This window comes from Dipodomys ordii, unplaced genomic scaffold (genome assembly GCF_000151885.1).
Source record: "Dipodomys ordii isolate 6190 unplaced genomic scaffold, Dord_2.0 Scaffold222, whole genome shotgun sequence".
NCBI classification, from domain to species: Eukaryota; Metazoa; Chordata; class Mammalia; order Rodentia; family Heteromyidae; genus Dipodomys; species Dipodomys ordii.
The window spans coordinates 1,137,565-1,163,576 of record NW_012267438.1 but is presented as its reverse complement, the minus strand read 5'-3'; the positions used below and the strand labels follow the sequence as shown (position 1 = coordinate 1,163,576).

The following is a 26,012-nucleotide window of genomic DNA, read 5'->3' as shown; positions in this document are numbered from 1 at the left end:
ACTGTGAAATTTGGGAAATTATGTAATCAATCACAATCAGAAAAAAAAGAACCTCGGGGAAGGTAGGGAGGGAAGGGATGGTAGGGGGAAAACAATGGAGGGGGTAACAATGTTCAATAGGAAGTATACTCATTACCTCACTCATGTAACTGTAACCCTCTGTATAGTATCTTTACAATAAAAAAAAAAAGACTACACATAGAGCTCCCCTATGACCCAGCAATCCCATTTCTTGGCATTTATCCAAATATCCACAAACAAGGCCACACTAAAACTACCAGCAAACCATGTTCATTGCAGCACTGTTTGTCATAGCCAAGATATAGAATCAACTCACACTCCTCAGTGGATGAACAGATCAAGAAAATGGTATATATATACACAATGGAACTCTATGGTCCCATCAGAATGATATTGCAGCATTCATAAAGAAATGGAAAGACTTGGAAAAAAGCATATTAAGTGACATAAGCCAGACCCAAAGAAACATAGGTTGCATAGCTTCCCTCATTTGTGCTAACTACAATATGCCTATAAACCTGCAAGTAAACACACTTGATGATTAAAAAAGTTACACTTGGATATGACAAATCACACAGGTCTTTAAACATTTACACAATGAGACCAAAGGAGGATATTCTTAGGAGAGGATCACAAGGGCTAACAGCTATATGCTTATAATCATATAAAATGTTCATCGAAATGAAGTCCAAGAAATGGAAACAAGATTTTTTTATTTTTTTCTGTCCTTTGTCTCTATTTTTTAATCTCTTTTCAGTCATGGATTAAAAGTTGCTAATCCTCCATATCCCCCAGGAGTTGTTTACCTGCAAGATGTTTTCCTTCAAGTTGTTTACCTTCCTGTCCTGGGATTGGCCCCAGACTACAGCCTTGCCTTCTATGCCCCATGCCCTATATAAGTGTATGACCATACCCACATGGCATGGTCCCTTTCTGCCTACCAGACACCGAGTTCCCAGGTCTCGCTGTGTGAACAGCAACAGTTAGTAATAAGGACCAAGCTAATTAGATGAGTTTTTACCTAGGAGGTATTGAGTGCTGACCATATATTTTATTTACAATGTATTTATTTTGCTAAACACTTGAGTAAAGCATTCTTTTCTAAGGAACCAAATATTTTAATTAGGCAGACAATGGTAAAGAGTCTTCAATGCACATGGATATCAAATCATCAAGTTATATGCCTCAAATACATATAAAAATAAAATTAAATAAATAAAAATTATCAGCCTTAGTTCCCTGTCCTTCAATAAAGTGAGAAAATGCTAATCTTAGTTTTTTTTAATTTTTAATTTTTTTAATTTTATTTTATCGTAAAGATGCTGTACAGAGGGGTTACAGTTACATGAGTAAGGTATGAGTATACTTCTTGTCGAACATTGTTACCCCCTCCTTTGTTTTTCTCCTACTATCCCTTTTCTACACTACTTTCCCCATTTCTCCCCTACTGCCCATTGAAGTTGTAAAGATCATTTACAACATAGTGTCTTGTGAGTATCATTGTTGTAATGGGTCATCCTGTGTCCTTGTTTCAGCATTTTGTTATTTCCCTTTCCCTCCCCAAATTAGGTAAATGTATATACAAGACTCAGTGTACCAAAATCAAATACAGTGACAACAGAGGATATATCACAGGGGGGAAACATAAAAAAGAAACAAAAAAATCACATAGTACATTAAAAACAATAACAACAAAGAAAAACCTCTTGTGTCTATATCTTGGGGTTCATTTCACTTAACATCATCTTATATGGTCATATGTACATAGCTTTTGAGCTTTTCTGCTCATCTGATAAGATTATCCTAGATGTATACTAATGCCAATCTTAGTTTCTAATCTTAGTTTCTTAAAAGTGGGTAGTCATATCTGGCTGAATGAAGTTCATTGTTAAATATGCTATTTTAGTCAGGACATTAAGTATTCCTTATGTATTAATTTAATAACTATATTGTATTTCATTGTATATTTAAATGACTGTCTTATTGCCCTCCATTATTGGGCATTTAGGTTGTTTCTAATATTCAGATAGTTTAACCACAATTGAGACAAACATCCCCAAATATAAATCTTCTTTACATCTCTGACTTTTATAAGATTGAGCTCTAGATGCAAAACTGCAAAGGAATAGAACCTTTGCAAATATGCTACAGCTGGATATTGATGGATCGTACCTATAATCCTAGTTGCTTAGGTGGCTGAGATCCAGAGGATCATGGGTTCAAAGCAAGCCCAAACAGGAAAATCAGTAAGACTCTACCTCCAAAATAACCAACACTAAAGCAAGCATGGCTCAAGAGGTAGAGTACTAGGCAAGCAAGAGAGTTGAGCAAGCTCAAGACCCTGGTCCAAACCCCAATATTAGCAAAATATAATATATATTATAATATATAATAATGCCTTGAGAAAAAAGAGTCATCTATTAATAAGTTGCTTTTCATGCATCACTCTTACTTTACTCTTTGTTGTCAGTTTATATTCCCCTGGAAATTCATGTGCTTATGACCATAAAGTTTCTTCACTATTTCTTTACTTTTTTACTTGTTTTAAATATATTGTTATGGTAAAGGTGATGTACAGAGGGGTTGCAGTTAAATAAGTTATGTAATGAGTACATTTATTTTTGACAAATGTCACCTCCCTTCCTCACTCTCTCCCAGATTTTTCTCTCCCAACCCACCCACAAATTATAAAATTTATTTTCCACATAATGTCTAGTGAGTACCACTGCTACATTTGTCCACCCTTTGTACTACCTTTTCTTTGCCCCTTTACCTTTCTAAAGACAAAGAAACTAACACAAAAACAGCAACACTGGCAACAAAAATATCATTTCCATTTCTTAGCGTTCATTTTGTAAAATATTTTATTTGCTCATATGCACATAACTATTGAGCCTTTTGTGACCAACTCCTATGGATATCTTCCTTTGGTCTCATTGTGTGAATGTCTAGAGACCTGCATAATTTATCATGTCCTATTGACTATTTCTTATGAGCATAGATAAGATGTACAAAACAATCATTGTGACATTTCCATCCATACATATACTGTCTCCCAATTATTCTTTCCTCTTCCCTATCAGTCCTTCTCTACTTTCATGCCTTTTATGTTTTGATTTTAGATTGCATGTAGGAGAAGAAAAAAATAAAAAGGAAGTACTTGTCCTTCAGAATCTGGCTTATTTCACTTAACATGATATCCGAGTTCCATCCATTTTTCTGCATGTTGATTTCATTTTCCTGGCTAAATCATACTCCATTGAGCATATACCATATCTTTTATGCATTCATGCACTGATAGGCTCCTGGGCTGTTTCTGTCAGAATTCACTATGAAGACTGTTGTTTGCCATAAACATAGGTGTCCAAGTATACCAATTTTGATTCCACTGAGTATTACACAGAAATACTATAGTATAATCACATGGTAAGTATATTTCTAGCATTTTAAGGAACCTCCATACCAATTTTCATATTGGTTGCATTAACATACATTCCCAGCAGAAGTATGTAAGGATTCCTACACACACACACACAGACACACACACACACATACACACACACACACACACATACACACACACACACACACACACACCCATATCCTTGTCATTTGTTGTAAGAATTCTAAAACTAGAAAACAGAAAGGGCTTGGCCCATTACTACCTCTTCCTCAGTGGCTAAATTTCATATTGTAAAGCCCCTATCCAAAGGGAACCCACCCTCTGAATTCTACTAGAGATAACAGAATTGTCCCAGTATCAGAAATTTCTCTTTAGTTTTGTTGGTTTTGTTTGGTTTGGTTTTGTGTTAGTCCTGGGCTTAAACTCATCACCTGAGTGCTGTCCCTGGGCTTTTTCACTCAAGGCTAGTGCTCTATCACTTTGAGCTACAGGGCTACTTCTGGTTTTATGGTAGTTAATTGGAGATAAGAGTCTCATGGACATTCTTCCCTGGGCTAGCTTTGAACCACAATCTTCAAACTCCTGAGTAGCTAGTATTACAGATGTGAGCCACCAGTATCTGGCTTACTTCTTGATTTTTTGTTTGTTTGTTTTTTGTGGTTAATTGGAAATAGTCTCATGGACTCTGCTGCCCAAGATGACTTTGAAGCAAGATCCTCAGATTTCAGCCTCCTGAGTAGCTAGGATTACAGGCCAGAGACACAAGATCTCTTAGTTTTCTATGCATGAATGAAAGCTATGACTATAACTTCCACCAACAGATCTTCTCTGGATAATAATTTTCCTAAAACAGACATCTAAGCCAGAGATAAAAGGAGAGTGACTCCCTAGCCCAATTGTGGTTTCGCCATGCCAAACATTCCCCGGTGCTTGTTATAATAAGTTGAAGACTCCTTCAGCATTTCTGTGACCCATCATCCCTCCCTAACACGCCATTTGCATACACTAGGACTGCTATAAGTCAACTCTTATAACAATGTCTCCTCCTGAGTTTGAAATCATAGACTTTCTTCACAAGATTGCTGTCAAGTAATGATCCTTCTTTCCTATACTAGAGAAGAAAAATTGTTGATGGGAGAAAAGAGGTGCAGAAGATTACTCAACTTTTGACTCAGCTAAGCATTTTATATTCTTTTACACATCCTCATGCTAGTTCTTCAATAAGCTACGGGAATGGGACAAAGCTCATAAAAACAGCTCAACTTAGAGAGGACTTACAATCTAATGTTTCTGTAAATTAATTTTCAAATAAACATTTTGTTCTCAACTGGGATTTTTTTAATTTGGGGAACTGGCATTTTACATATAGTAATTGTTCAAAGAGATTGGAAAATAACAGACAAGTAGTAACAGTAAGCCTGAACACTCTAGCAACTTGCTAGCTTCCTCCTTGTGAGTCACCTATATTTTCAGGAAAATATAAAAATAACTTTAGAAATTCATAAAATAATTTTGCATTGTGACTTGGTATTTAAGGCTTGTTATGTAAGGTCCATTTTATTGACTGTTCTGCCACATGATATATTTTTAATCAAATTAAATAAAGCCTATGCAATACTTAATTTTTACATGTCTTAGAGTCACAGAACTGTAGTCTTTCAGGGACTTCGACATAACCAGTCCATCTTCCTGTTTGTCATTGCTTACAATGCCAATTAAGAAAGCAGCAAGGAAGGGAACCCAACCCCTCCCCCAAGTCCATTTCCCTAGCCCAGACTACAGGTATGATGTCAGGAACCTAATTTGGTTCTGTTTCCAGCTGCTTCTATTTCTACCCAAACAATACATTTTCCTATCATTCTATTTAAAATTGTACAGAGACTTCCTAAATTTGTCTCTAGAATAGCTGTTACCTAATTATGACTGGGCATGATAGCTTACACCTGTAATCTCAACCACTTGACTGGTAGAGCATGGAAGGGGAAGTGGTGCTGTGGCTCAAGTAGAAGAGCGCTAGCCTTGAGCTGAAGAACTCAGCACAACACTCAGGTCCAGAGGTCAAGCCCCATGACCAGAGAGAGGGGAGTAGGGGGAGGGGGAGGGGGAGGGAGAGGGAGAGGGAGAGGGAGAGGGAGAGGGGAGAGAAATGGAAAGATTGTGGCTTGAGGCCAGCTGAGGAAAACTATGACCCACCATCTCAACCAATAAGCTTCAAAGTAGCCTGCCTCTGCTGTGCCAGCCATGCTAGTTATAAGCTTGAGGATCATAGTCCAGGTGAGCCTAGGAACAAATACAAATTCTAATATAAAAAGTAAGTAAAGCAACAAGGGCTGGAAAGTGGTGGCTCAAGTGGTAGAATGCTGGCCTAATAAATATCAGGCTCTGAATCTAGACTCCACTACCAAAAGCAAATATTACTGCAAGAAAATGAAAGCAGATGTGATATTTTAAAACAAAATAGTTTTGTTTTGCTTCACTTTCTTAAATACTGATTTCTTTAGTCCAGGGTAGGGCATCAGGACTCCAAACCACACTTGGCAGTCATTGTTTCATAATACATTTTGAAGTTAAAGAATCCTAAGTTTGAAGCCCCTTTACTAGTTGTGTGGCCTTAGGTAATTTTTCTTACCAAATCAAATTCATCCTCTTTACTTGAAAAATAGAAAGAGAAATGTAAATAATATGTCTATAACAAAGAGTAATTGTATTAGGTGAACAGATACAGAACACAATACAGGACCAGGTATTGATAAGAAGAATGAACAGACATTATTATCACCACCCTGCTTACTCACCCTCCAAAATCCTGATCTAGTTCAGAATTTGGATGCTCTTCTGCCCTGCTGTCTCTACATTGCCAGCCCTGATTCATGATGGCATCAATGTTCTCATTAGAGTTATGCAAGCTGACTTCATCCGCTTACATCTAAAGAATTCGAGCAAGTGTCAGCTTCTAGTAGATGTTCAGTAAATATATGATGGAGGAAGGCATCAGCCTGCATGATGATCCTTTCATGCCCTTATTAGAAAAAGAAAGACACTAAAATGATGACCAAATTTATCTATTTCTAGTTCAAATGGAGCATCAGCAACTAAGGCCATTCCCAACTCCATTCACATTTACACAAAATTTCCTTATTTTTTTCTTATCTTCTAACAAATTTAGAACCTCCTATTCAGTGCTCCATTTTCATGTTTCTGATTATTGTTTATAAAGCACTTAACTTTTTAAATTATAATGGCTTACCTGTTTACTTTATCACTCCTCTAAAAATTTAGTCAGTATTAATACAAGTGACACAGCTCAGTACACTTCCTATCCTTGGAGACTTCAAAATGCATGCTCATTAATTAAAGGGGTGCACAAAGGGAGGGAAGGAGGGAAGAGAGGAGGACGAGAGGGAGGGAGGGAAGGAGGGAGGGTGAAAATGCAATCATGCTATTCACTATACACTATGTGTGAAAAATGGCCTATGTAACTTTTGGGCAGGGACAGGTAATGGGAGAGCTTGGGGAAAGCAAAGGAAGGGGTGACATTATCCAGAAAAAAAAAAAGAAATGTGCTCATTATGACTTATGGAATGGTAGCCTCTCTTTATAACACCTTAACAATAACAATAAAATTAGTCAAAAATAAAACTTTATTTTCAATCTGTACTGTTTGGGGAAAACATGCTCTGGGCAATAAAAGCCAAAGAAAACATTCACAACATGGACCCAAAGACAAAGATGATTACTGCATAGGAAATATAGACAATTTTTCAAGGCAATTAAATGTACCTCTTATTGTCTTTGTACCAGTCAAAACTGTCTATAGTTCAAAATCAGAGCAACTTATTATTCTGATACTTACAAATACAACCTAGCATCTAAATATCAATGTCAAGCTCATCTAATTAATGAATTACAATAGGGACATAAGTTTAGAATAGAGTGGGTATTCCATAGAATGGGTTTTAACTGTAGAAGAAGGAACATGTACAGCATAGTGGTAGAGCACCTGCTGAACATACTTAAAGTCATAGGTTTGATTCCCAGAACCACAAAACGTTCAAATTTTAAAATGACAATTCATTGAATGTTTACTTAAAAAAGCTGACCATCTGCCTGGTGCTCACGCTTGTAATCCTAACTATTCAAAAACCTAAGAGATTTTCAGTTCAAAGCCATCCTAGGCATGAAAGTTTGTAAGACTCTTATCTCCAATTAGCCACTAAAAAGCCAGATGTGGGACTATGGGTCAATTGGTAGAATGTCTTGAGCAAATAAAGCTCAGAAATAGGGTCCAAGACCTGAGTTCAAGACCAGCAAAAAACAAACAACTGCAACAACAACAACAAAAGACCATCTAATTAATTTGATGAGGAATCATATAAAACAATAATTATAAACAAGGATAACTAGAAAATAATTAGCTATAAGTATATTAAGCATTTCTCTTTTTATAGATCTTAAAATAATAATTCAGTGTTCTTGGAGGAGTTCTAAAGCTTCAATGACTGTCACTTCATGCCATAAGTTGTAAGTCATTCCAAATGATCTTAACTAGTTTCTGACTACTAGCTGCCTTGAGACTTAACTATGATGTAATTTTTGACTCAAGCTGATCTCTCTTTTTTTCTAAAACATTTTTCCAGAAAAGCCATTACTTTTGAAGAAATAGCTGATTTTTTTCCATGAAAACAAAGTTATCATCAAAAACATAGCCTATCCTGACTGTATATCCATATTTCCTCATGCTTAACTCAAAACTTCCCTGTTGGTTATATGTTTTTGTCTTTCTACTTGTCCTATCTAAATAGAAAGTTCTTCTGCTTTCAATAGGAAGGTGCTTATGCCTTACCAAAGTCTACTAAAACTCAGGTTGGGAAAGCAGCAATTGATGAGGTTAATTGAACTAAATTGTATTATATGAATGTATGAACAACCATTGTAAAGCACCGTGTGTGTGTGTGTGTGTGTGTGTCCCACTACTTGACTTTGAATTAGGGCCTGGTGCTCTTATTCTTTTCACTCAAGACTGGCCCTCAAACCCGGACACTGGTGGCTCATGCCTGTAATCCTAGCTTCTCAGGAGGCTGAGATTGGAGGATCACAGTTCAAAGCCAGCCCAGGCAAAGTCCATGAGAGTCTTATCTCCAGTTAACCACCAGAAAGCTAGAAGTAGAGTTGTGGCTCAAAGTGGTAGAACACTAGCAAGAGTAAAAAATCCCAAAGACAGCATCTAGTCCCATGACCAATTAAAAAGAAAAAAAAAAGACTGGCCCTCTACAACTTGAGCCACATGTCTACAGCCACATGTCTACTTCCATGTTTTCGCTAGAGATAAGAGTCTTATAGACTTTATTGCCCTGCTAGCTTTGAACCACAGTCTTCATATCTCAGCCTCTTGAGTACCTAGGATTACAGGGCATGTGACACTGGCAGCCACTCAGTATGAAACCTTCTTTTAGATGTTAATATACACTAAAAAATTAAAATGAATCACAGGAAAGTAAGACAGGTTCTGCTAAGAAGTAGAGTACCAGTGGGAAAGGGAGCAGGTGAACAGAGGGGTGAACGAGGGTGAGCATGATAGAACTACTTTAAGCAGATTTATGAAAATAGAACAATGCATCTTATTGAAGTTGTTTTAAGAAGTGGGAGGAGGAGATGAGGGAAAGAGCAGGTGAGTTTGATTGGGTATACTGGATGTGTATGAAAATGTCATAATGCAACCCTCATAATACATCAAATATATGCTAATAAAAAAATCTCTTAAGGCCAGGCACAATGCCTCATGTCTAACTATTCAAGTGGCTGAGATCTGAGGATAAAGGTTTGAAGCCAGCCTGGGCAGGACAGTCCATGAGACTCTTATTTCGAATAAACCACTCAGAAAAAGCTGGAACTAGAGCTGTGTCTGAAATGGTAGAGTGCTAGCCTGGAGCCCAAAAGAGGCTCAGGGATAGTGCCCAGGCCCTTAGTTCAAACTCCAAAGAAACATAGGTCCCATGGTTTCCCTTATTTGCAATAACTAGTATATATCTGAGTCAAGCAGAAAAGGTCAGATAAGGTGAGGTTAAGGGAATGAACCCTAAGATAAGTATCCAAATGTTTCTTGTTTTTTTCTTTCATGAAATTGTTTCTAACATATTTATAAGATGATTTCTTTGTTGCTTTGTATGTCCCTCCCCCATGGTATAACCCATACTTTCACTGTATTTGATGTTGGTATAATTTGTGGAGGGGAAAAAACAAATTGTTTAACTAGGGATACAGGTGGACCCATTGCAACAATGAGATGTACAAGTCGTTATGTCGAAAAACGAACTTTACAACTTTGGTGGTGGGGGAGGGTTGAGTGAGGGGGGGGGAGTATGGGAAAGGATGGGAAGGAGAAACAAAGAGGAGGCAACAATGCTTCATAAGAAATGTACTCATTATCTTGCCCATGTAATTGCAACTCCTCTGTATGGTATTCTCACAATAAAAAATAAAAATAAAAATCTTTTAAAAAATGAAGATGTACATATAGCTATTGTAATAACATATATTGTAAAGGAGCATATAGTTTCTCTCTCCTCAGAGAGAAAAGACCATTTACAACTTGGTAATTCTGTCTCTATTTTGTCTGCTTTATTTTTTTTCTTCTAGTCTACATGTCTGTCTGGCAAAGTTAAAGTTTAACATAAATGACATTCAGGCTTATATATGAACTTGGGCATGAGCTTCTAAAGTCAGTACTGGTGAGTGGACAGGTTGTAAGACAAAAAACAGTGACATTACTCACTGTAACCTCAACCAAGGTCACTGGTATAAAAACCTAAGAATTAAAGCAGCTAAACAGTAAGAAAGATACCCTTCCTTTTCGCTTTAAGAGTTGTAAAGTACATTATATGAAAGTCAAAGTTTGACTACTTTGGCTGAAAAATATTATCAAAATGCAAATATTTTAAAGTTTATGTTTCTTCTCATGCCTCCTTCCAAGGCACAATAAAGCCTCACGAGCAAGATTCTCCCACCACAAAAGTGAGCTGCAAGGAAATACTAGAAGACTAGAGCCTATTGTGTCAGGCATTCTTGATTGACACGCATCACCAGCCTATTACATTGATCATAGTCACTGACACTAAGCTAGCTACTACCCATCAGACACAGTCATTCTTCCATATCTTCTCTACTCCTCCAAAATCAATCTCAGCATGCTTCTTGGCTCCACTGTCACACCTTTACAAATGAAGAACTGTGACCATCTGCATTTTTCTTCACTCTCTCCCTTCACCCTCCTACTTCCCACCTAGTTCCCCCTTCCTACACAGGACATATTCTACATTCCTGACCCCTTGGTTTTCATTTATTTCAATTGTTCAAAGGGGTTTCACCATTGTATTTCACACATACAGATGCAGTGTTTTAATCAGATTAACTATCTCCCTTAAATGTTGTAGAACATTTAACTCTCAGTTTAAAACTAGATATTGTCACCATAGGAGATATTCACTGTGCTTATTTCTAAGAAAATTTTGTAGGTAAAAGCTTACATTGTAAATCCAACAAATTACCATCATATTTTGGTTACAACTCTGTACCTTCTGCTTATGGTACTTATGCCATTTGAAGTAACAGGAAATTAGAAATACTCTATGTGTTCTTATCTAGAAGTATGGGTAAATAAGATGTGGCACATGCAAGAATTAGGAGCACCACAGCAAAAGAAAAATAAAAACCTGTAATAGTGATCTGAGATTAAAGTATTCAAAATTAAATGTAGACTAAACTAAATTAATATTTTGATAAATCAAAATGTTTCAATATTGAGATATTCATATAATTCAATTTAACATGATTCTCAATCTCAAACCAAGGAAACAGTCTATAAGTTTAAAACAAATTATTTAAAGGTGGCCTTGTTAAAGAGGTAAAATGAATTTTCAAGTTAGATCATTTATTCCACAAAAAATATCATGTTCTGGCAGGGCAGTAGTAGCTCACACCTGTATTCCTAGCTACTCAGGAAGCTGAGAACTGATGATTATAGTTCAAAACCAACTGGAGCAGTAAAGTCCATGAAATTCTATGTCCAATTAAACAACAAAAAGCCAAAGTGGAACTGTGGAATAAATATTAGAGAACAGCCTTGAACAAAAAAGCTAAGGTGTGATACACAGGCCCTGAATTCAAGTTTCATTCCTAGCATAAGCAGAAAACAAAAAAAAAACAAAAAAAATCATATTCTGTTCACAATATTAAAGATGTTACTGTATTTAAAACGAAGCTAACAGTCCATGCTCAGGAAAATTGGCATTAAATGCTGATTTTAACAGGAATTAAAATGAATACGGAAAAGAACTTTCATAAATTCAATTTCACACATCTAAAATCTGTCAGTTAAAGTTTGCTTCCTCTTCATGTTTGGCACAGTCAAGATTTGAAAGTAGTTCAAATCTAAGACCAGTTTTCTTTAAGCAAATAAATTTAAAGAAATCTGTGAATTGATTCTCAACTAGCAAACTAATGTTCTAGATCAAAATGGCTAAAAGGTTACTTCATTAAAAGATTCTATATATTCCAAGCCAGTACAGAATCATGTGGAATGTGATGAATGGGCACAGATGATTCCTCACAGCAAATGTTTTTCTCTTTTTCTTTAAAAACATTCATGATGAAGCTCTACATTCTTGTGGTTTCATGCGTCATGATGTTGTCCATTTGGAATCCATTAATAGAGACCAACTGATGGTATTTGTCTGGTTTTCCCTTTAGATATTCTGACCAATTTATGGAGGAAGTGGAAGGAAGAGAAAAAGGCATTTTCCAAACTTTTGTTTACATAATTCAACACATTTCACCTAATGGTTTGAAAAGATACTAACTTATAAAGCAAAATGACTGAGGAAATCAGTGAGATGTAATAGCCTATCTCAGCACTTTATGTCATCAATCATCAATGTTCTCAATGAGTCAACTGGTGCTTCTTTTTTTTTTTTTGGCCAGTCCTGGGGACTGAACTGAGGGCCAGAACATTGTCTCTGAGCTTCTTTTTGCTCAAGGCTAGCTCTCTACAAATTGAGCCACAGCATTATTTCTGGCTTTATCTGTCTATATGGTACGAAAACCCAGGGCTTCATGAATGTTAGGCAAGCACTCTACCACTAAGCCACATTCCCAACCCAACTGGTGCTTCTTAATTTCTCACTCTGCAATCCTTTCTCTTTCACTTGCCTTTCAATCCACATTCCCACAGGAGAAAGCAGAATCCAGAAGTTCCTCAGGATAAGATGGCTTATGAAAGACACATAAGAAAATGTATACTGAGGGAAAAGGAATTTAGCAGGAAGCCCAAAAGAATATCACAAGAAAACAGTAAAACTTGTTTGAGTAACAGACACTGGCATCCTTCCGACAGACTCAAAGCTTTCCTAACACTAAACATGATTACATGTAATTTCAAGTCACCTATTTGAAAATCCTATCATAGGGAAAATAAAGTAGTCAAAGAGGAACCTATCCTAACTGATGCATTTTAATATTAAATGCATTTTAAAATATAGGTCATTGCCCTTTTATCTCAGATTTAGATAATGATTTGACTTTGAGTATTATCACTCATTTCTTTCTACCTTGAATTATATCAATGTCTAATAGTCTTGATATAGGTCTATAAGTCTTTAAAAATAATTCAAAATCTATAGAATCCATTAAATCATACAACTTTCCAATACAAAACAATTTTCTAGGTCCACTTATTCAAGACTAGGAGCCATAGCTCCAATTTCTGAAAATGTGCACGAACTACCTGGTTAAAGTCCAAACTTTACTAAATCCATCTACTTATTCTTTAGGTTCCTTGACAAACTTGAAATAAATCTACTTTTCACACTACCTTTTTTCATAACACTTAAACTTTATCATAGCATAAAGTTGCCCTGGATGCAAAACTAAGAAGTGAGGCAGGTGTTAGGAGATGGGAAATCCCTCCCTTGGTAAATGGCTCATATATAAGAGTCACTATGAGTTACAATATATCACAAGTCTTGAGGATTTCAGTTGAATATTCACACTACAAATGCAAAATATATTGAAATGAAGGGCTGGCTGTACTTTAAAAAAACAATATAAGAATATTAACTGAAATTTTCTCATGAGCCTGACATTGGATTAAGTTGCTGATGTGATCTAGATAAAACTCCTTACTATTCTTCAAGTTAGAATTTGTAAGTAAGTTTTTCGTTGATAAAAGCACAATAGGAAATGTACTCATTACCTTGCTCATGTAACTGTAACCCCTCTGTACAGCATTTTTACAATAAAAAATTTTTAAGTACCTCACATGGAGCCTATTAAACAAAAAATCACTTGAACTCACTAACTCTATATTGAAAATGAACTATACAACTTGTGGGTGGGGACAGGAGGGGAAGACTGAGAATGAAAAAAGGAAGGGAAGACATTGTCCAAAAAGAAATGTACTCATTACCAGACTTATGAAACTGTAATCCCTCTATATAACACCTTTATAATAACAAAAAATGGGGGGGGTGAGTGACAAGAGAGAAGATAGAAAATAATTACTTGAAAGTGTCAGCGTTTTTCTTTAAATGTCAAGCTTTTTTTTTCTTTTTTCCCCTTTACAGCACTGTACAATAATACATTTTATTACTTTCTAAGCCAGGAGCATGTGGCAAAAGTATGACATTCATTTGCTTTTAAAATATAATTTCATGAAATGAACACAATTTCCCTTGCTTAACTCTTGAAAACTCTAAACTTAAGATTAACAAAAAGTATTAATATTTTTAATCAAATGTGTTCTGCCTCAAAACTGAAATTCCACCTAATAATCATATCTGAGTTGTCAAACTTTGTGCCACTGACAAATAGCAGCACATACCCTCCCCATTACATGAAGGATCAGGGTGGCAGCCAGAGGCCAGCCACAAGACTGAAACTAGAATGTTCTAGCACGCCTGCAAATACATGACATCATCAGACAGCTACTTATAAAGCATTCTTATAATTACTAGAATAATGGAATATAATATAAATCTTCCTTCCCAACATATATGCTCAATAAATGCCTTCCATCTCTGTATATCTCAGAATTCTTCTTAATATGTGTACTTGAACATGTAAAAAAATGTATGTTACAATTTCTAATATCTATAATACTGATGCATAATTCCATTACTTAGTATTTATACTGACAGTTATTTTCAGAGAGCTAAGTATTAACTAAGCATTTCATCAACATATTTTCATGTAACCCTCACAAGTACTGAGTAGTTTAAACCCTATTTCAAAGACCAGTTAGACTCTGGCTTAGAGAATTAGTGTGTGAGCCACAAAAGAATAAGACCTGAAGGATGATTTAAACTCACATTTTCATTACTCCAAAAACTAAACCTTTACAGCAATAAATCAACTGATTTCCTTCTTCAAAATTATCTTAAGAAGTTCAAGTCTTAGCAAGTCTAGAATAGTGAACATAGAGAAACGCTGTCCAGGAGTCTGAATATCTACCATTCATATTGAACTGTGCATTGAGTCTTAAAGAAGAAATGCCTTAAAGAAGATAGTTAAATGGCAATTATGGTGGCCCATGCTTAAAATTCCAGCTACTGGAGAAATAGATATTGGAAGGATTATCATTCAAGGTCAGCCTTAGACACAATTGCAAAACTGTACTTGAAAAATGGCTAAAGCAAAAAAAGAGCTAGAGATGTCATTCAAGTGATAGAGATCTTGCTTAGCAAGTAAGAGGGACTGATTTCAAAGCAAATATGACAGGAAGGGAGGGCAGGAGGGAGGGAGGAAAGAAGGAAGGAAGGAAGGAAGGAAGGAAGGAAGGAAGGAAGGAAGGAAGGAAGACTTTGAACATCTATTAGGTGAGGTGAATGGACAAGAATAATGCCTCATGTCCCTGTAAAATACCACAGTTCCACAAGCTCATCCCTCCCAGGCTGAGCGCTCCCCTGGGGAAAGTGTCCATGACAACGATGATCACATCCTTGACTACTATTACCAGCCTTAGCAGTGAGAAAGACTACATAACTTCTCAGTATCCATTATGTTCATTATGTCCCTCCTCCAAGACTCCATGTCAGTTCCCTGAAGTCATACCCTGAAAGCCAAGATTGAAGCAATCAAAATGAAATATCGGTACTATTCCTCATGGGCTATTAATTTATCTAACTTTCTTTATGAGGGCATGGTAGAAGCAAAGTGTTATGTAAGAGCAATGTTCAAAATAGTTGCAGGGTAACACGAAGACTAAAGTTCTACAAATAACTGAGCTGGAACATCAAAACACTTTCCTAAATGGGCCTTGGTAGAACTCTTGTGCAATATCATTCTGGAAGGCTAGTACTTGGCTAGGATTCTTCAATTAAGGAGGATAGAATCCTGATAATCTCATCCTTATTCCCAAAACCCATGCTCAATTTTCAGAGAAAGGCTAAGAAATCTAGCAGATGTTACACACCAAATTACACACACACAAAAATGCATATGCTGAAGTACTATCATTCAGTAACTCAAAATGTGACTCTCCAGGGCCACATCATTGGAATGGCCCATAATCCTGTAATTGGTGTCCTTAGAAGAGGAAATGAGGAAATGGACACACGAAGATGGAAGACCATGTGAAAAGACTGAAGAAAAGAGCTATCATAAATCAAGGAGAGATGTGCTAAGAAGGAACTTATCATATTCTCACTTTTATCCTTGACCTTGACCCTCCAAAATTTTGAGGAAACATTTTGTTGTTGCTATGGCTGAAGCCACTATATCTGGTACATTGTGTGTGACTGAAAAATGGTGATAGTCATTATTCTATTGAGTCATATGAAATGGCTAATATTTGATTGTCTTTGGTGCCTCCTAATGGCTATTTCATCGGGCACCAGTAGCTTGTGCCTATAATACTAGATCCTAAGAAGGGTGAAATCTGAGAATCCAAATTTGAAGCCAGCCTGGGCAGAAAATTCTGTGACTCCTATCTCCAATTAACCAGCAAAAGTGCTGGAATGAAGAGTGGATTAAGTGGTAGAACACCACTTATGAGTAAAAAAGCTGAGCAAGAATGCTAAGCCCCAAGTTCAAGCTCTGCTATCACTATACACACACACACACACACACACACACACACATTTTATATGGCTCAACCTAACACTAATATGGGTACAGTAACCCGTGAGCTTCTGAGCAATGGTTACAACACAAGGTCTGCCCACAGATGAGTAAATTTGAAAACAACATAAAATAACATACAGGGGATCATATTCTATATTAGAAATGGAGATTTGCTCCATATAACACAAATATAGAGAGAGAGGACATCATGTTGAAGAGAATAAGCCAAGCACACAAGGCAAAGAGCACATGACCTCATGTATATGTGGACTCTCACAAAACTAACTTAATAGCATAGGGAACACAATGGTAGAAGTTAAAATTGCCAGGGATAGAAGGGGTGGAATGGGATTGAGGGGGAGGCTGATCAAAGATACAGAATTTCAGTTACTGAGGATAAATCAAGCTCAAGAGATTCATCGTATATTATAGTGACTATAGTTAATAACAATGTATTATAGTCTTGAAAAGTGTTCAGAAAATAGATTTTAAGTGTTCTCACTATGAAAAACTGAGGGAATTATGTAAGACACATACAATTATGATTTTGTATCAAAATTATATAAGATTATGTAAGATAATACATATGATAATTCCATGTAACTATTTAATAACATACATTTTCAAAATGTTATATTGCACACGATAAACACACATAATCTTGTATTTGTCAACCGATTTTTTAAATACAATAATAAAAATATACATGTTTTAGAAGCAGGAACTTAGGGTTATAGGCCCTGTTTCTGTCACTAACTAGCAAATTATTTCCTAAGTCAGTCACTCAGCTGCAAAGCAAAAAGCTGAAAAACCTCTTCCATGGGATTAATGAATAAACAAAAAAAAATCAATATATACCTATCAGTCTAATGTATACTATCTATCCAAAGTTCATTGATACAATCTACTGTTGACATTAATACTATCCATAACAAAATGCAGATTTGAAAATATCTAAAATTCATTCCAACTTCCAATTAGTCAGTAGGAATAGAACAGTAGGAATTAGACAGTAGGAATATAACAGAGATGTTAACTACTAACCTTAGAATTCTGAGTTAGCAGAATGAGAAATAAATAAAATAAAACCATACTGTATCTCCTAAATTCCTTAACAAGTTAGCTAACAGAAACATTTAAAAAAACAACAACAACTATTCTACTTAAAATACAGTTCATCTTGAGGGTAAGTCAATGATTTTTTCTTAACTTTTTAATTGCTAGACATTTTTTAAAAATCTTTTCACATTAAAATGAGAATAAGCCATAGCATGTGGCCTACACAGAGTGGAGTTTAATGTCCTTTTGTTCATGTTTCCGGCTCTTCACTATAGGAGGCTGATATTATATGGAGAGAACCAAAAGACAAAACAAAGAAAAAAATCCACTAATTCAGTGGGTAGTAGTTATCAAGTCTTTCAAGTTTATTTTTCTATTTTGGAAAATGCAAAAGAAATCTAACTAAATCTATCAAAACTCCTTACTCTAAAACTCTGTGAATTGCTATCTCTTATAGATGAATAAAGAATGGTAGAGGGGGTAACAATGCTCCATAGGAAGTATACTCATTACCTTACTCATGTAACTGTAACCCCTCTGTATAGTATCTGTACAATTAAAAATACATATTAAAAATAAAAATAGTTAAATGATTTCATCAAAGTAATGTGACTCAACTTGGCTGTCAGTAAACAGGAAGAAAACTGAAGTAGTAAAGTGTTAAGAAGAAAAACAAAACAGGGGCTGGGAAGGTGGCTCAGTGGTAGAGTGCTTGCCTTGTATGCCTGAGGCCCTGGGTTCAATTCCTCAGCACCACATAAGCAGAGAAAAAAAAGCCGGAAGTGGTGCTGTGGCTCAAGTGCCGGCCATGCCCCATGACCGGACCCCCCCCCAAAAAAAAGAAAAAGCAAAATAACACTTTGCTAAGAATATCCCCAAATTAAAACCATAATACATGCCTACATAATTCTAGCTGCTGACTTTCATAGTCTGTGCAATAAAAGGAAAGAGTTAATAGTTAAATCCTTTCTGAAATTCACAGGAAGCATATATTCAAGATCAAAGCTTCCCAGGCTAGCTGAGAAACTAAAACTGACTTAAAATCATAGGTCCATTCATCTTGAGACCAAATTCTGACCTTAAGCAGTTCACATGACATCAGACTTCTGTCTCTGTAAAATGTTATGGTAATAACGCCTACGACTCATGAGAGAATAACTAGAATTGGTTAATGTTTCTAAAGGATACTGATTAATGAGAGTCTTCATTACTATGTTTGACTTGGAAGTTAGAAGAACCTAACTGCTTACAACTTTCTTCCAAATAACAAGTATCAAAATAATAGTTTCCAAAGGAAAATGCAATCACACCAATGCAACAGATCTAATATAATCTGTGAGGAAAGGTTTTCAAGAAGAAGAAGAAGGGAGAAGGGAGAAAGAAGAGGAGGAAAAGAGAGGAAGGAAGAGGAGGAAAGGAAAGGAGGAGGAGGACAAAGGAAAAGGAGTAGGAGACGGAAGAAAAGTAAAAAGAAACAAAAGAAAAAGAACTCCCATCATGAGAAAAAAATAGGTTGAAATTTTAAATGTTAGACACAAACATTGGTTTGGGGAGGGAAAAAAGGAATGAAATTAAGACATTGAATCAAGTACTCTTCTCAGGTTAAAATGTTTCTGTTAAATATCGTCTTAATATTTAAATGTCAAAATATATCAAAATGAGCAATCATAAATATGAGTATTTCCTAGGCAGGATTTAAAATTAGAGTGCCTAAACACTTCTCTTCTTTTTCAGTGCTAGAGACTGAACGGGGGTCTTATTCATGCCAGTCAAGATCCTCACCACCCAGCTATACTCCCAGCTCACTGCTTCATTTTTTTTTTTGGAAAAGCATGAAATTTCTCCGGATTACTTAAAATACATTAATATTTTCCATTAAATTAACCATATTTTCCATTTCTAAAAAAAATCAAAACAGATTTAATCCTAAGTAACAAAAGAAATCCTTTATTTAAAAGATTGTCATGGGAAGGTAGATGAAGTTATTGTGTAATTTGTTTGAATGAGTGTGAATTTTGACTTTCCCTCAGGACTTTGTTTATCCTCTTAGCCAATTTTAAGGCTCCAAAACTCACAGCATGATATAAGTAAACATCTTTGAAATGTATAATCTGACTGGTACATTAACCCAGACATAAACCAACCATGACTGCACTGCCTCCTGGTCTGTAAAAGCCCTGGAACAATCATCAGAAAAACTCCTGCAAAAACATATTCATCCTTTACTTAATATTCTGCCACTTCAGAGATTATTTTCCCTGAAAAATTGTAAGGTTTAACCCTTATTCTAGTATAAAAACAAGTAGAATAAAAAAATGGACATTCATTACAGTACTAAGTACTAATGTTCCCCTCAATTTTCTGCTATTAAAAGCTCAGAAGATGTGCAGAAGTCTGAGAGATTTTTATAATTTGTCAATTAGACCACACTTCTCATCCAATATCAGGGGGAAGAGGATAATTACCAATAACCAGATGTGTTTTTGATTAGTTTATCTCATTTTCTAGTTGTCCTTTTTAATGCAAAATAAGAAGTTCATATGGCCATTTAATATAAGATTTTCCCAATAATGTCCATACTTGAACATCCAAACTGGAAATCACTAGGTAAACCTGGCCATTCACAATATGAAATATGTCTATGATTATTGTTATAATTTTTAAGCTTATCAACTTTAGTGTGTGTGTGTTGTAGTGTGCTTTGAACTCAAGGCCTGGAGCATGCTACCTTGATGGTCTACTATTTGAGCCACTCATCTAACCCTATTTTATTCAGCTGGTTAATTTGGAGATGGAATCTCGTGAATTTATCTACCAAGGCTGGCCTCAAAACATATTTCTCCATATCTCAGCCTCCTGAGTAGGTAAGACTACCAGCATGAGCCACTAGTGCTTAGCTAGTTTTAATTGTGGTTTGTTGTTTGTTTGCTTTCTTACTACAATTGCCTAGAATGGCCTGAAACACTTGAGCTCAAGTGATCATCCTGCTCCAGGCTCCAGTGTAGCTAGGTCTACAAAGGCACACTACCATACATAACTCCTAATTTAAAATTTAAAGTTGTTATTAGATGATCTTGAAACATGTTTAGAAAAATGGATATGTGGAACTACATTTTAACTTGTAAAGATACATCTAAACAGATTAGGTATTTCTGCTAAAAAATTAATAAACTGTAATATGCATAAGCATTAAAATGCACATGGAATTTCAAATATTAGCATAAAATAATAATGTAAAAGACAGCCTTTTAAAAATAATGATTGCATGTCAAAATGATATTCAGATATATTAGCTTAAATCTTTTTTACTTAATACCTCTGGATTCTTTTTACTTTATGTTTTACATTTTTTTTTGTTTTTTGTTTGTATTTAATTTTGGTGGTATGAGGATTAAAACTCAGAGCCTCATACATGGTGGGTTTGCCTGCTCAGCAGGTACTCTACATCTAAAGCCATGGCTCCTTCTTTGGTTATTTTGCAGATGGAGACTTGCAGACTACTTTGTCCAGTCTAGCTTCAAAGCTCAATGTTCCAGATCTTATCTTCCTTTGTAGCTGGGGTAATAAGACACCACAGCCCAGTTCTGGCTTTATATTTTTGTATAGTAACCATGATAAAATAATAATCATAATCATAATAATAATAATGGTACTATAAGTATTGAGATAGGCCAATGAAATGGTTTGGCACAAACATGTTGTATGACAGAAAAGCAGAGGACAGAAAAACTATATTCAAATTCTAATTCTGATACTGGCCATCCAAAGATATTTGAACAAATGTATATTATTTCTTGATATGTAAAATAGGGAGATGAGCACCAATAGGCACACCTGTAATCCTAGCTACTTGGAAGGATTAGAAGGCAATAGAGAGGAAAGCTGTTTAAAGTTTGAAGCTAGCATAGGCAAAAAAAAAAAAAAAATCTCAAAATCGAATTTCAAACAATAGCTGGGAGTAGTAAAAAACACTTGTCATACCAACATAAATAGGATGTGGACAACATAAAATAGGAAGATCACATTCCAGGCTGACCTGGGGAAAAAATAAGAATCAATTTCAAAAATAACCAGAAGATAGTATTAGAAGTATGGCTCAAATTAAGAGCTCATATCTAGCAAGTATAAAACTCAGTTCAAACACTTGTGTCATGAACAATAAAGAAGGGAGAATGGTTTTCTAGTTAAAATAAAATACTTGTAAAGTGTCTGGCATGTAATAGGTACAAATAATTGAATAAATCATTTTCCAAAGCAAATCACAAAGAATAGGCAATTAGTTAGAACTTCTTCTCAATGACTGTCTTCCTGCAAATAAGATATAGTTTGTGAGCTGGGTGCTTCAAAGACAGCCTAGCCAAGAAAGACAGTGAGACAATTAACTCCACTTAATCAGTAAAAAGATAGAAGTAGAGCTGTGGCTCAAGTGGTAGAGTGCAAGCCTTGAGCAAAAGAGCTCAGAGGCATCACCCAGGCCCTGAGTTCAAGCCCCAGTAGGAGCACTAAAAAGAAAGATAGACTCTATGGACCCTTCTTGCCATAATTAAGGATAGGTTCTACAGATAAATAATAGCAACCTTTATATCCAATGGTCTTACCCAAAGTTTCCAAAAATGAATGTTTAAAAATGGTATAGACAGACTGACTTCAAAAACCATCATGGTTTCATGAACCCAAAATGCACCTAAAAGATACTTCTAACTTATGTACTCTACAGGATTTTTACATGTCTGTAACTTGAAAAGCATTATGAGTCCTTATTCTATGAAACCAAACCACAATCACTATAAGATTGGGGAAGGTAAGCCTAAAACAAATGACATTATTCCTATTGGCCTTCTTAAATCCAATAGGAAAGCATTCTTTTATCATTACCCTAATACATAGATTGAAATATCTATGTCACACTTATTCATATGAACTAATAACTAGAATATTCATGACATAATTCCTGGAAAGCAAGAAGTTTAGAATATCTTTTCAAGACAAAGTGAACAAGGAAAACCAGTCCTCTGAACAAGAAGACATCAAAAATATTGGATCCACCTCAGGCTCAATGGCTCAAGTGTGTCAATACTAGCTATTTGGGAGGCAGGGACTGGGGGAAGGAGATTTCAGGCTATAGCTTCAGCTGGCCTAGGCATAGAGTGAGATTCTACCTTACAAATAAACCAAGACAAAATAAGGTCTGGAGGTGTGGCTCAAATGTAGAGTGCCTGGTTAGCAAGCAATGTGGTATCATTGATGGTACCCACTATCATCAAAAACACTTCTGAATCCTGATTAGATAACTTGCATGTCCATTCACTGTGATTGATCTTACATTATCCCAGTAAAAATAATATTCACTTGCCTTCCTCTTGGTCAATCTGCTTCTTTCCCATATGCCTGTGTAGGTACACACGTTTATTTGTGTAATCTTCACATTACCTAATTTGTCATCAAAATAAATGTGAAGTTGAATTCCTAAAGTCAAACTATCCAACTTCATAAAAAAATTGTTAGTTCCCATCATAATTTTCAGTAAATAAAGTAATAATCAGCTGGCTGCCTGTGGCTCATACCTGTAATCCTAGCTACTGAGGAGGCTGAGATCTGAGGATCAAGTTTCAAAGGCAGCTGAAAGAGGAAAGACCATGAGACTCATCTCCAATTACCCACCAAAAAGCCAGAAGTGCAGCTGTGTCTCAAGTGGTAGAGTGGTAGCCTCGAGCAAAAGAGCACAGTAACAGTATCCAGCCCATAAGTTCAAGCCCAGGAATGGCACAAAAAAAATTTATTTTACATTATATTGTGTGACAGAGCTAAAATCCAATGTTAACAATGCCCACTTATAGCTTTCCATATTTTTGCAACAACTTTCTGTTTTGTAGTAATACAAACACCTCCTAATCCTGAACACATTTTGCCACTATAATTTCCGAGTTTTCTTAAGTTGCTCATCAATCTATGTAATAAATCAGATGTTATGCCAGAAGTCAAACAAATCCCACACCAAAAGTCTTTCAATTTATTAGCTCTCATTAAATGTGAATTTCTAGAAAACAGAATAAGAATGCTAGATTAGCAGATCTTATGAGTTTATTAGGGAAATTTTTCTTAACTTGATTATCAAATTACAATTAACTTGTTGGTTTTTCCATTAGATTGTAGACAGCTTAAGATCAGGGGAAGATGTTACTCTGTATGCTTTGCATTGATAAATTGATTTATTCAAGTTTGTATTTTCAATATGCCAGGGACTTTACAACTATGCCGTTCTAGCTTGGCATAGTTTACAATAGTCTGAGTAGCTGTGGGGAGGAGGAAGAAGGAAGGAAGGAAGGAAGGAAGGAAGGAAGGAAGGAAGGAAGGGAGGGAGGGAGGGAGGGAGGGAGGGAGGGAGGGAGGGAGGGAGGGAGGGAGGGTGATGTCCTCAGAAAAACTGTCATGAGGTAAGGGTAAGAAGAGGACAGAAAGGAAGAAATAGAGAAAAGAGAAGTGACAACATGAAATATATCAGAGTGAAGTTTTGCATAATATCATTCTCATACCAGAACACTAGAAATAGAATTAGCCACTAATCTAAACAAGCAGCTGAGAATCACCCAAGATGAATAAGCCCAGGAGACAAGTACTTGTTGAGAACCAGAACAGTCAGTGAAAAAAGAACATAGCAGACATCATATGCAGAAGCTTGGGGGCATGCTGAAAAGCTTGGCAAGTGCTCGCTAAAAGCCTGTCATAGCTGGTTCTCCTAGTGAGGAAAACACTTCAGGGTATTCTGCACCTTTCAAAACTGGCAACATTTTTCAGGTAGTAATACCTTCATATGGCAGAGTCATTCGTTTCATTTCACTCTTGCAGAAATTACCTTTGAGGGCAGAGATCTAAGGATTGAGGTTCAAATCTGGACCAGTGCAGGGAAGTCCCTGAGACTCTTATTTCAATGAACCAGCAAAATACCCTAAGTAAAACTGTGGCTCAAGTGGTAGAGAACCAGCCTTCAGAGAAAAAGCTAAGGGAGAGTACCCAGACCCTGACTTCAAGCCCCAGTAGTGGGACAGAGAGAGAGACAGACAGGGAGAGAAAGAAACAGAGATAACCAGAGACACACAGAAACACAGTGAGAAATTACCTTTGGTTCTTAGAACCAAGGCAGGCGTAAAAATGATTAATCAATGGCTGGGCACCAGTGGCTCATGCCTGCAATCCTAACTACTAAGGAGGCTGAGATCTAAGGATCACGGTTCAAAGCCAGCCCAGACAAGGAAAGTCGATCTCCAATAAACCACTAGAAAATCGGAAGTGGCGCTGTGGCTCAAGTAGTAGAGCATTTGTCTTAAGCTGAAGAGCAGAGGGACAGCGCCCATGCCCAGAGTTAAAGCACTACTACCGACAAAATAAATAAATAAATAAATAAATAAATAAATAAATAAATAAAAATAATAGTAATAACAATAAAGACAATTGATCCCTTTTGAGACCAACCAATGTTTTTGTTTTTGTTTTTTTTTCTGTTGCATGGAATAACTGAGCAAGCCTATCCCATTCAACCCCTTCCACCAAATCACACCAGTTCCACTTACGCCCAGCATCTGGTGGAGGTAGTGATACTCTGGCCCTTGGTTGTACAGCAGGAAGGTTTTCCAGAAAAGCAGGACATTCAAGGACAGCCAAATGAGCTGAGCCAGACAAAAAGAGAGAGAAAATTAAATTTTAAAAAGAGAAATAATCACCTGATGGATAAAGCAAGTCAGCTTTTTCGGACCTGGTACTTACAAAGCCATCTCAATTAGCAATTGCGAAACTGCCTTCTCAGAAGCCAGAAATCCCAAACCTGAGAGAGGACACCTGTCCCAGCCCTGCCCAGCTCCTCCACCTGAGAGGATGCAAACAGGTGTCCTCGGTAATGTGCAAGTGACTTCCTCAGTACAAAGCAGGTCTAGAGTGAAATTAGTGGTTTCACCTTTGTCCCAAGCAAATGGGGGAGAAGAGCAAAGCAAGCAAGCAACCTGGTCTGAAGTGTTAATAGGAAAATAGTTCCCCAAAGTGAGCCCCTCTCCCCACCCTCCGCATCCGCTCTCCCATTCGAGTGTGGAGAGGTTCCCGTGCACCGAGGGGAAGGAGAAGAGGAAGTCTGTAAAGACGAGGTCCACATAGATGGTTGCCTAGGATTTAACCGCATTCAAAGTTTTGTTAGTTGCAAAGTTTGGCATTCGAGACTAAACTTCCCAACCCGGGCGTCCCACCCCGCGCGCGCTCGGAGGATGGATCGAAGCTCGGCGGGACAGGCACCCTACCAGGCAGAGGTGCTTCACCCCCTCGTTGGCCAGCCAGCTCCTCCAGGACACGGCCATGTCGCCCGCCGCCGTGTGGCCCGCCCGCTGCCGCCCGCACTGTGTGCGCCGTCTGCGCCGCTGCGCCCCGGGCCGGC

At 36.7% G+C, this 26,012-nt stretch overlaps 1 protein-coding gene across 1 annotated transcript in view; it reads right to left on the bottom strand.

Moving 5' to 3' along the window:
- Positions 1–25,969, bottom strand: part of LOC106000544 (NADPH oxidase 4-like) — a 136,614-nt gene extending 110,645 nt beyond the window's left edge. Inside the window, exons 1-2 of the mRNA XM_013035821.1 lie at positions 25,879–25,969; positions 25,165–25,260 (exon numbers count right to left, since the gene is read on the bottom strand). Of these exons, the coding sequence (XP_012891275.1) occupies positions 25,165–25,260; positions 25,879–25,935 (153 nt within the window). The 5' untranslated portion in view covers positions 25,936–25,969. The remainder of the gene's footprint in view (positions 1–25,164; positions 25,261–25,878) is intronic.
- Positions 25,970–26,012: the final 43 nt, after the last annotated feature.